The 12,114-nt window shown below is 44.3% G+C and overlaps 1 protein-coding gene across 6 annotated transcripts in view; it reads left to right on the forward strand.

Annotated features, from left to right (window-relative positions):
* Positions 1-12,114, forward strand: part of abcc3 (ATP-binding cassette, sub-family C (CFTR/MRP), member 3) — a 257,211-nt gene that overhangs the window by 80,179 nt on the left and 164,918 nt on the right. For all 6 annotated transcript variants that reach the window (XR_009507548.1, XR_009507549.1, XM_059948150.1 and 3 more), the window contains 3 exons: positions 4,789-4,914; positions 8,801-8,938; positions 10,316-10,441. Coding sequence is in view for 4 of the 6 variants with exons in the window: in XM_059948150.1 (XP_059804133.1) it covers positions 4,789-4,914; positions 8,801-8,938; positions 10,316-10,441 (390 nt within the window). In the remaining 2 variants the exon portion in view is untranslated. The remainder of the gene's footprint in view (positions 1-4,788; positions 4,915-8,800; positions 8,939-10,315; positions 10,442-12,114) is intronic.

Raw genomic sequence — 12,114 nt, forward strand, 5'->3', positions numbered from 1 at the left:
CTGTCTGTACGAAGTTTGTTCCTTCTCCCTGTGACCACGTGGGTTTCTTCTGATGCTCTGGGTTCCTCTCACATTCCAAAAATGAATGGGTTAGTAAGTGCTATGTTGACAGAGATGGCGACACTTGAGGCCTGCCTCCAGTACATCCTCACACTGTGTTGATCGTTGACACAAAACAATATATTTCACTGTGCATATGACAAATAAAGCTAATCTTTATACCTCCATTTGATCACCCCTCACTCTCCTCTGCTCCAGTGAAAACTGTCCCAAGCTGCTCAACCTCTCTCCACAGCACAGTCCCTCAGGTCCCAGTAATAGTATTGGAATGCACTGAGATTTACAGCTCATCTTTTGTGAAACTTCATTCTGGCACAAAGCCAATCTGGACAATGTTTATTTAAAGCCAGTAAATGAATGGCTGATCAATTAGTTTCCTGGGCAGCTCAGGTATCAGAGAAAGCAACGGAGATGGGTCAGAGCTGCCGTCCTTCCATTGGCTGTTCCTCTTGCCCAGTTTGAAAATCTGGGCAGAGAAATGGGTGATGGAGTTTAATCCTGGAGAGCCAGCAGTGAATTACTTTGGGAGATCAGATGTAAAGTGTCAGAACTCTTAGAAATGTTGAAGTACAGTTTATACAAAAGGATCTTGGGTTGCGAGTGCATAACTTCCTGAAAGTGGCAGAATGGTATATAGCATACTTGCCTTCACTGGTCGGGACATATACGTAATAAAATCTGGAAGTCCTGTAACCTTAGTCCTGTAACCCAAGGATACATTGGGAGAATTAATTGCAGTTCTGGTCACACCTGTAGAAAAGAGGTAGAGGATTTGGAGTGGATACAGAAGTGGTTTACAAGGATATTTACCTGGTTTGGGATGTGTTAGCTATAGTGAGAATGTTGTTCAAGACCATCACTACACGCGCTAACCAGAAGCCATGGATGACCGCGGAGGTGCGTGCGCCGCTGAGGACCCGTGACTCGGCCTTCAGAGCAGGTGACAAGGCAGCCCTAACAACAGCGAGGGCCAAACTGTCCCGAGCCATCAGAGAGGCAAAGTGTGCACATGCCCAGCGAATCCACAGCCACCTCCAGGACAGCAGTGACATGCAGCGCATGTGGAAGGGCATCCAGGACATCACCATCTACAGGACAACATCACCTGACTGTGCGGGTGATGCTTCCCTCCCAGATGTGCTGAACAACCTCTATGCTCGTTTTGAGGTGGAAAGTGACATGGCGGTGAGGAAGTCCACCCCTCCTCCAAATGACCAGGTGCATTTTCTCACCATTGCTGATGTGAGGAGAACCCTGTGGAGGGTCAGCCCATGGAAGGCTGCTGGACCAGACAATATTCCTGGCAGAGTGCTTAGAGGATGTACAGACCAGCTAGCAGATGTACTCACTGACATCTTCAACATCTCCCTGAGCAGTGCCACCGTTCCAACGTGCTTCAAGGCTGCCACCATCGTCCCTGTGCCGAAGAAGTCTTCAGTGTCCTGCCTAAATGACAACCGTCCCGTTGCACTCACATCCATCATCATGAAGTGTTTCGAGAGGCTCATCATGAGGCACATCAAGACCCTGCTGCCCCCCTCACTGGACCTCCTGCAGTTTGCGTACCATCCCAACCGTTCAATAGATGACGCCATTGCCATCACCCTCCACCTGGCCCTAACCCACCTGGACAAAAAAGACACATACGTTCGGATGCTGTTCATAGACTTCAGTTCAGCATTCAACACAATCGTCCCTTAGAAACTGATTGGAAAGCTGAGCCTACTGGGCCTGAACACCTCCCTCTGCAACTGGATCCTAGACTTCCTGACTGGGAGACCTCAGTCAGTCCGGATCGGAAGCAGCATCTCCAACACCATCACACTGAGCACGGGGCCTCCAGGGCTGTGTGCTCAGTCCACTGCTGATGACCCATGATGGTGCTGCAACACACAGCTCGAACCACATCATCAAGTTCAAAGATGACACGACTGTGGTGGGTCTCATCAGCAAGAACGACGAGTCAGCATACAGAGAGGAGGTGTAACGGCTAACGGACTGGTGCAGAGCCACAACCTGTCTCTGAATGTGAACAAAACAAGAAAGATGGTTGTTGACTTCAGGAGGGCATGGAGTGACCACTCTCCACTGAACATCGATAGTTCCTTGGTAGAGATCATTAAGAACACCATATTTTTTGGTGTTCACCTGGTGGAGAATCTCACCTGGTCCCTCAACACCAGCTCCATAGCAAAGAAAGCCCAGCAGCGTCTCTACTTTCTGCGAAGGCTGAGGAAAGTCCATCTCTCACCCCCCCTTCCTCATCACATTCTACAGGGGTTGTATTGAGAGCATCCTGAGCAGCTGCATCACTGCCTGCTTTGGAAATTGCACCATCTTGGATTGGAAGACCTTGCAGTGGATAGTGAGGTCAGCTGAGAAGATCATCGGGGTCTCTCTTCCTGCCATTACAGACGGCATCCGCTACACACGCATCCGCAAAGCAAACAGCATTATGAAGGTCCCCATGCACCCCTCATACAAACTCTTCTCCCTCCTACCGTCTGGGAAAAGGCTCCGAAGCATTCGGGCTCTCACTACCAGACTATGTAACAGTTTCTTCCCCCAAGTCATCAGACTCCTCAATACCCAGAGCCTGGACTGACACCAACCTACTGCCCTCTATAGTGCCTATTGTCTTGTTTATTATTTATTGTAATGCCTGCACTGTTTTGTGCACTTTATGCAGTCCTGGGTAGGTCTGTAGTCTAGTGTAGTTTTTTCTGTGTTGTTTTTACGTAGTTCAGTGTAGTTTTTGTATTGTTTCATGTCGCACAGACGTCCAGAAAAACATTGTCTCATTTTTTCTGTGTACTATACCAGCAGTTATGGTCGAAATGACAATAAAAAGTGACAACTTGAGGTTGGACAAACTCAGGACAAACTTTTCTCCACAGCTTTGGAGGCTTAGAGGTGTATAAAAATTGAAGGGTAAAGACAGAATCGACAGAGGTTTTATCCCAGAGGGTGGAAATGTCCAGTAGGAGAGATTCAGGGCGAAAGGGAGAAAGCTTAAGGGAGAGTTACAAGGATTTTCTTTGCCTGGAAGGTGCTGCAGAGGCAGTTGATAGAAGCATGTTTCAGCAAGCAAGTTTATTTGTATAGCACTTTTCAAGCACAAGGCAGTTCAAAGTGCTTTACATAGAACAAGATATAAAAAACATCAAATTTCAGTCAATATAAGAGAATAAAATCACAAAAATAGAAGTTACATTACAGAGGATTCTAACTAAAAGTTATAGCTAAAATAAAAGTTTTAAGCCTCAACTTAAAAGAGCTTAAAGTTGGGGCAGACTTCAGATTCTCTAAAAGGTTATTCCAGATATGTGGAGAATAGTAATTAAAAGCTGCTTCAGCATGTTTAGTTTTGACCTGGGGATGGTAAGTAGATCTGCTCCTGACGACCTGAGAGTTGGGAAAGGTTCATAAAACAGCAAGAGATCACAGAGGTATTTTAGCCCAACACCATTATAAACCAGCTTTATAAAGTCCTCTGATGGACAGGGAGCCAGTGTAGTGATCTGAGAACTGGGGTGATACATTCTGCGTTTTTGGTCTTAGTGAAGACTCTAGCAGCGTTCTGAATGAGCTGCAGCTGTCTGAGTGGTTTTTACAGAGACCTGCGAAAATGCCATTACAGTGTTCCAGCCTGCTAAAAATCACTGCACAGATGAGTTTTCCTTGATTTTGTTGAGACATAAGCCCTTTAACTCTCAATATATTTTTAAGATGGTAGTGGCCTGACTTTGTAATTGTCTGAAAGTGGCAGTTAAAATTTAAATCAGGAGTCCATCACAACACCAAGGTTTCTGGCTTGGTTTGTGGGCTACATCGACAGGGATTCTAAGTGAGCACTGATTTTTAATTGTTCTTTTTTGGCACCAGTCTTCAGTTTTCTCTTTGTTTAACTGGAGGAAATTTTGGCTCATCTAATCAGTGATTTGTTCAATACAGTTTTTTAGTGATTGTATGGGACCATAGTTACTTGTTAAGATAAATCTGAGTGGCATCAGTATGATTAATTAAAGATACTTTGTTGCCTTCCATGCTTTAAGGAACATTTAGATGGACACGGGAGCAGGCAGAGGATAGAAATATTGCAGAGCATGTGCAGGCTAATGTGATTAGTTAGATTGGCATCATGATCAGTACAGACATAATGGGCTATAGTGCCTGTCACAGCTCAGTATTGTTCTATGTAAAGCACCCACAGCCTCTGTATGGTGTGGAGCTGCTCTTGGCACTAACTTGGAAAGGTTGTTGTAGTGGGTGCAGGTGCTAGAAGGAGGTACAAGGTAAGAAGTGGTTATGGCAAGCTGATACCTGTATTTGTAAATTCATTTTCTCCCGGAGACTGCTCTGCTATTGGCCTGTTCAGTGTACCAAGGCCAAGTTATTCTGATAAGAGCACCAATTTTGTTTATATTCTCAAGGGCTCAATTCTCTTTTCCAGGAGGCAAGCTAATCATTAATAGACTTAAGTGAATGAAACAAATATGCAGTAATTGATGTATGTTTACAGGGAACTATTTCTTCAACTATTAACGATACTCCAACTGGTTAACGATCCACAAACTGTCTCGCTAACCACTACATTACCGTGACTATATCAGTGGAATAGCCGAATAATGTCACACTAACCACTACACTAGTGGACTGTATCAGTGTGTTGAGTTGTATTTATCTCTCACTGTATGTCCATTTTGTTCCTGTTTCCTTCTCCTGCAGGTTCTGGGGCTTCTTTTGTGTATTATCAGTTGGTTGGATCTCTTCTATGCTGTCCACGAAATGGTGAACCAAAAAGGATGGGTCCTAGCATATTTCATCAGTCCTCTGCTGCTGGGAGTCACAATGGTGAGCAAATTGCTATCACAGAATGTTCACCGCATGAGAGCCAACCATTCAGTCTGTCAGGGTCATATTGTTTTTTTGCAAGGGGCCACCCAGTTAGCCCCGCTCTCCATCCTCTGCCCCAGAGCCTTTCGATTTCTTTCCCTTCATGTACTCAGCCTGCTCCTTTGACAGCTCATGCCATGTGTCCCTAACCCTGCCCACTTCCTTTGTTTTCCAGGTGTCACTTTTGCCAGTTAATTTCAGTTCTTAGTCCCTCCATGGTGAGAATTTTCTCTCCACCTGCTCGGTCTATCCTCACCACGGTTTCAAATGCCATCAGACACAGGAGCAGAATTAGGCAATTCTGCCCATCGATTCTGCTCCACAATTCCATCACGGCTGGTTTATTATTCCTCTCACCCAACCTCCTGCCTTCTCCCAAAACATTTGCCAGCCTTACTACCAAGAAACTATCAACCTCTGCTTTAAATATACACAGTGACTTAGCTCCCATGCTGTCTGTAGCAATGAGTTCCTCAGATTCACTCACCTTTGGCTAAAGACATTCAACCTCATCTCTGTTCTAAATGGATGCCCCTCGATTCTGAGGTTGTGCCGTCCAGTTCTAGACTCCCCCTCTGTAGACACCGTGAACTTTGTGCACAAACACTCAAATCTCTCTGTTCTTTAGACCAACCTCCAGCGTCGCGTCTTCTCATTCTTCGACCAAATATAACATCTTTCTGTATATCATCTTCTCATCATTGCCATATAGTCATTTTAAAGTCCCTGTCTGTATCTGCCTGAAATATGTTATTGTCATTGATTGATGGCGCTGGGCCTTTACTCCCTCAGTAGAGTGCATGTGGAGAGGATGTTTCCTATGGTAGGGGAATCTAGGACCAGAGGGCACAGCCTCAGAATAAAGAGACATCCATTTAGAATGGAGATGAGGAGGATGAGAGTGGTGAATCAGTGGAATTTGTTGCCATAGGCAGCTGTGGAGGCTAAGTCATTGGGTATATTTAAGGCAGAAATTGATAGATTCTTGATTAGTCAGGGGATGAAGGGATAGAGGGAGATGGCAGGAGATTGGGGTTAAGAGGAAAATGAATCAGCCATGATGAAACTGCGGAGCAGACTCGATAGGCCAAATGGCCTAATTCTGCTCCTATATCTTATAGTCTTGTGGTCATCTTGTGATTATATGTCCACGTTTACCACATTAACTAATTTTCCCTCGCCTATTCATAGTTACTTCTTCAAAATACTCTGTCAAGTTGGTTAGACATACTTTGTCTTTAACAAATCCACACTGGCTTTCACTGTCAATCCTCAATTGTGCAGATGACTGCTAATTCCAATCTATGTGGATGCTTCCTCAAGAATTTTATATTCTCCTGTACTATCCACCTGAGGATATCCATTCCTTTCCTAACCCATTGAAAACATGTGCTGAATAATGAGACTGTAATTCTGCAATGGGATTTAGATTGTGTGAGAGAGCAAAAGCCCACCCAATGGAGTATAATGTGGAGAAATGTGAGCCCATGCACTTCAATAAGAAAAATCAAAAGGCAGGTTATTATCTAAATGGAGAGAGGCTGCAAATGAGTGAAATATAGGGTGTATGAATAGATGTTATAGAATGAGTGAGGTATAGCATAGATCTACAAGCATAATTGGGAAATTTGGCCTATCAAGTCTGGTCCACCATTCCATCATGGCTGATTTATTATCCGTCTCAACCCCATTCTGTTGTCTTCTCCCTGTAACCTTTGAGGCCCTGATTAATCGATTTCCTATCTAACTCTGCCTTAAGTATATCCAATGACTTGGCCTGCACAGCTGTCTGTAGCAATGAATTTGACAGTTTCACCACCCTCTGGCTAAAGAAATTTTCCCCATCTCTGTTCTAAATGGACGTCCCTCAATTCTGAGGCTGTCCCCTCTGGTTTTAGACTCCCCTTCTATAGGAAACATCCTCTCCACAGCTACTCTATCCAGGCCTTTCAATATTCAATAGGTTTCAATGAGATTCCCCTCCCATTCTTCTAAACTCTAACAAGTACAGGCCCAGAGACATCAAAAGCTTCTCATATGTTAACCCTTTAATTTCTGTGATAATTCTCTTGAATCTCCTCTGGATCCTTTCCAATGCCAGCACATCCTTTCTTAGATAAGGGGCCCAAAACTGCTCACAATATTCCAGGTGTGGTCTGACCAATGCCTTATAAAGCCTTAGCATTATATCCTTGCTTTTATATTCTAGTCCTTTTGAAATGAATGTTAACATTGCATTTGCCTTCCTTACAGCTGACTCAGACTGCAAGTTAGCCTTTAGGGAATCCTGTGCAAGGACTCCCAAGCTGCTTTGCAACTCTGATTTTTGAATCGGGTTGAAGTACAAGGTGCATGAATAGATGGGTACTGCAGATGACTGAATTACAGAATGTACGAATAGATGTTGTAGTGCATGAATCATAATCAGCAGGCATGCCCAATGTGTAGTTATACAGAGTGCTGGTGAGGCCTTAGCTGGAAAACTCTGTATAGTTCTTAGTCCCCTGATCTTAGAACAAAGTTCAGTAGTGTTTTGGCAGTCCAAAGGTGATTCTCCAGGTTAATTGCTGGGATGATAAAGTTATCCTATCAAGGGAGACTAAATAGTTTGGACCTGTATATCTTGTTTAGAAGAATGAGGGGTGACTCTATTCAAATATAAAAGACCATAAGAGGGGCTTGAGAGGGCAAAAATGTTGAACAGGAATAAACAATTGACGTTTCAGGCTGATACCTATCAACAGGGTCTGATGAAGGTACTTGGCCCAAAATGTTGACTGCTTATTCCCCTCCATACAGCCTGAGGGTAAGTGTTAAGATGTTTTATAGTGGGAGAGTCATGTACAAGGGGACATAACTAGAAGCTAAGGGGCTAGCCACTTAAAATGTGTACATTTCTTCTGACAGAGGGTGGTGAATCTCTGGAATTCTTGCCCAGTAAGTGGAAGAAACTAAGATCGTTTATAGAACCACAGAACCATAGAACATTATGCATAGAAACAGGCCTTTTGGCCCTTCTTGGCTGTGCCGAACCATTTTTCTGCCTAGTCCCACTGACCTGCACCTGGACCATATCCCTCCATACACCTCTCATCCATGTACCTGTCCAAGTTTTTCTTAAATGTTAAAAGTAAGCCCGCATTTACCACTTCACCTGGCAGCTCATTCCATGATCCTACCACTCTGTGTGTGAAGAAGCCCCCCCTTAATGTTCCCTTTAAACTTTTCCCCCTTCACCCTTAACCCATGTCCTCTGGTTCTTTTCTCCCCCAGCCTCAGTGGAAAAAGCCTGCTTGCATTCACTCTATCTATACCCATCATAATTTTATATACCTCTATCAAATCTCCCCTCATTCTTCTACGCTCCGGGGAATAAAGTCCTAACCTATTCAACCTTTCTCTGTAACTCAGTTTCTCAAGTCCCGGCAACATCCTTGTAAACCTTCTTTGCACTCTTTCAACCTTATTAACATCCTTCCTGTAATTTGGTGACCGAAACTGCTCACAATACTCCAAATTCGGCCTCACCAATGCCTTGTACAACCTCACCATAACATTCCATGGTGTATTATGATGTACTTGACCTGGAAAAGAACACACAAGAAAGCAGGACCAGGCCCTTTCAATCTGCCTCGCATTTAATATGATCAAGGCTGCTCCTCCATTGTGCCCATTTCCACACACCCCTGCATTCCTCAATCAATCTGGGAGGGATTCAGGTATTCCTAACGGGCCTTGAAGTGACCCAGAATGAGGTCCTCCTGCAGAGTACTGCGATGTCAGCGCTGGCGGTGGGGTGAGGTAGTGGCATCCATTTTAATGCACCTCTTTGTTGTCACTTCAGTTACTTGCAACATTTCTGATCCAGTACGAGAGGCTGCGAGGAATCCAGTCCTCTGGAGTTCTCCTCTTCTTCTGGCTCATCACACTGGTTTCTGCCATATTGACGTTCCGCTCAAAGATGCTGACAGCGTGGCGTGAGGTGAGTGGGAGGTTACGAGGTGGGCACAGGTACTCATTGCTCAGGATGCAGGACTATGAACATCAGATGAGGTAACCGTAACTTGTGGAGGAGTGAGGTGTTGAGGGCACAAGGGGCAAATGGACCTGACAACTCACCCTCTCTGACAAATGGCATCCATCATTAAGCACCCTCACTACCCAGAACAAGATCTCTTCCTAATACTGTCATCAGAGAGGAGGTACAGGAGTTAAAGACCCACACTTAATATTTTTCAGGAACAGTTTTGTCACTTCCACATCAGATTTCTGAACAGCCCATGAATACAAACTCACTATTTTGCTCTCTTTTTGCACTATTTATTTAATTTCAGAAAGGCAGCATCCATCATAATTACCCCCACCTCACACAGGACATGCCCTTAGAGAGGAGGTATGGGAGCCTAAAGACATTTTCTTCCCAGAATGAGCACAAGAACATTACTTCACTATTTTGTTTGCTCTCTTTTTGCTCTGCTTATTTCGATTCAAGATCATTTAATGTCATTTCCTGTACACAAGTGTAAGGAAAATGAAATAATTGTTATTCCAGATCCAATGCAGCACAAAAAAAAACACACAAAAGACACAATAATAATACTAAAAAAAATGATAGCTTGTATACATACATTGATTGTATATCCATAAGGTGATGCTAAATTGTACATAATGTGACTGACAGGAAATGGTAAAAAGTAGTGGTGAGTGGAGGTGTAGCTCAGCCTTTCTGCTTGGGGAAAGTGTCTGTTTTTGAGGCTAGTGGTCCTGGCGTGGATGATATGTAGCCTCCTCCCTAATGGGAGTAGACAAATATGTATATATTTCTTATAATAATTTACAGCATATTTTAAGTCTTATTCTGACTGCTGCCACAAAACAAATTTCACAACATATGTCAGTGATAATACACCTGATTTTGAATCTGACAACAGTACAATGACTAAGAAGTTTTGTTCAGTTCTTCTGGAGGTGTCTTTGTACCCTTGTTGTTGGCAACTTGTTTTTACTGTTACAGTTAGTGACTTCCCCACGGTGTACCCTGTAACCTCAGAGTCTAGTAACCTGCTGCTGCCTTGCCTGAGCAAGCAGAGGGAAGCCATGTTGTCAGTACCCAGGGGGAAGCAGTTGACTCTCTGCTGGGTCTTGGGGATTCCATGGCTTGGTTGTGGGATGTGCCCCTGAATGGGGCAGTGTTCCAGTGTACGGACAAGTCTCTGGAGTTCCCCATGAGGGTGGGTTAGAATATGTGGAATAATAGAGATGGCTTTGGAGTTGGAAGGATATTTACAGGATTAATTTACAGTATGCCAGGGCCTGGAACTCCAAATGATCTGACCAACTGCTCTGTGTTTCTCTTCAGAAAAGTGTGTCCGATGTCTTCCGATTCACCACGTTCTGCATGTACTTTGCCCTTGTTCTGATTCAGTTCTGTCTCTGCTGCCTCAGTGAGCCTTCTCCATACTTCTCCAGCATACCATCAGATGTGGTGAGTTCTGCTCTGGCTGACATTGCATTTCACTCACCTTCCTACTTCCAAAACACGGGGACTTCGCAAGACCAACAATCTGGTCAGGGGTTTTCGGCATGGCTTTGTGGGTTGTCATGAATCAAAACATCCTGAGTTCAAGTCCCACTGCGGACTCCCATGGAAGGAAGCTGCCTATCAGCTGTATTCCCTTACTCAGTCTGCAAGGAGCTGCAGTGGGATGCACTTCTCGCAGGTATAGTCAACAGGGATGCTGGAGGTCTCCCTGACCTCACATCCTGTAAGAAGAGCTCACTTCTGCCCTGGGTTCCATTCTGACTGCTCTACCTGTGCAATAATAAAGAAAGAGAAACCTACCAGAAAAGGACTTAGGAGAGCTAGGAAAGCCTATGAAGGCCTTTGTGGGTAGGATTAAGGAAATCCCAAGCCGTTCTACACATACATGACTCGAATGAGGTGAGAAATGATCAGGGATGCTGAGGGTAGGAACGATCAGGGATAGTGAGGGTCTGAACGATCGGGGATAGTGAGGGTCGGAACGACCAGGGATAGTGAGGGTAGGAGCAATCAGGGATAGTGAGGGTAGGAGTGATCAGCGATAGTGAGGGTAGGAGTGATCAGCGATAGTGAGGCAAGGAACAATTGGGGTTAGAAGAGGAAACATTTGCCTGAAGTTGGAGTTCGACTACTCTGTGCTTCAGTATTCACCAGTGAGAAGGGACAAGGAATGTGAGTCATGTGAACATGTAAAGGTTAAGAATGAGGTAGTACTGAAACTTCTAAAAACCTTTTGGATAGATAACTTACCCAGGCTGGACAAGATATACCCTTGGTTCCTACTGTGGAAGAGATTGCTGCTTTTGTTGTTGCATCCTCACTGGCCAGAGGAGTAGTATCAGAAGATTGGAGGGCAAAGAAAGTTACTCCTTTGTTCAAGAAAGGTAATAGGGATAATCGTGGGAATTATAAACCAGTGAGTCCTAGATTAATGAGTGTTTTGGGGAAACATAATCCGATTAAGGATAGCCAGCATGGCTTTGAGAGGAGCTGTCATGTCTCATGAGACAGATTGACTTTTCAAGGAAGTGTCAAAGGAAAGTGATGAAGGTTGACAGTGGGTGTGTTATGTATGGGTTTTTGTAAGGTATTTGACTAGGTTGCCGATGGAAGGCTTATTCCAAAAGTCAGGAGCCATAGGGTCCAGGGAAATGTAAGAGTGTAGATTTGGAATTGGCTTGCCCAGAGAAGGCAGACAAGGTATGAGTAGATGGAGAGTACTCTGCCTTGAGGTCAGTAACTGGTGGTGTCTTCCACAAAATCAGTTCTGGGACCTCTGCTCTTTTTGATTTTATAAATGACTTGGATGAGGAAGTAGAAGGGTGGGTGAGTGAGTTTGCAGATGACATGAAGATTGGTGGAGTTGTGGATAGTATAGGTTGTCATAGGTTACAACAGAACATTGACAGGGTGCAGAAGTGCAGATGGAATTCAACCAATCTGGAAAAGTGAGGAGTTCTGCACTTTGAAAGGTTGAAATTGATGACAGTACAAAGCTAATAGCAGGATTTTTAGCCGTGTGGAAGAGCAGAGGGTTCTTGGGATCCATGTCCATTGATCCCTTGAAGATGCTTTATAGTTGATAGGATGGTTAAGAATGCATATGATGTGTTGGC

This window comes from Hypanus sabinus, chromosome 23, assembly GCF_030144855.1.
Source record: "Hypanus sabinus isolate sHypSab1 chromosome 23, sHypSab1.hap1, whole genome shotgun sequence".
Taxonomy (NCBI): Eukaryota; Metazoa; Chordata; class Chondrichthyes; order Myliobatiformes; family Dasyatidae; genus Hypanus; species Hypanus sabinus.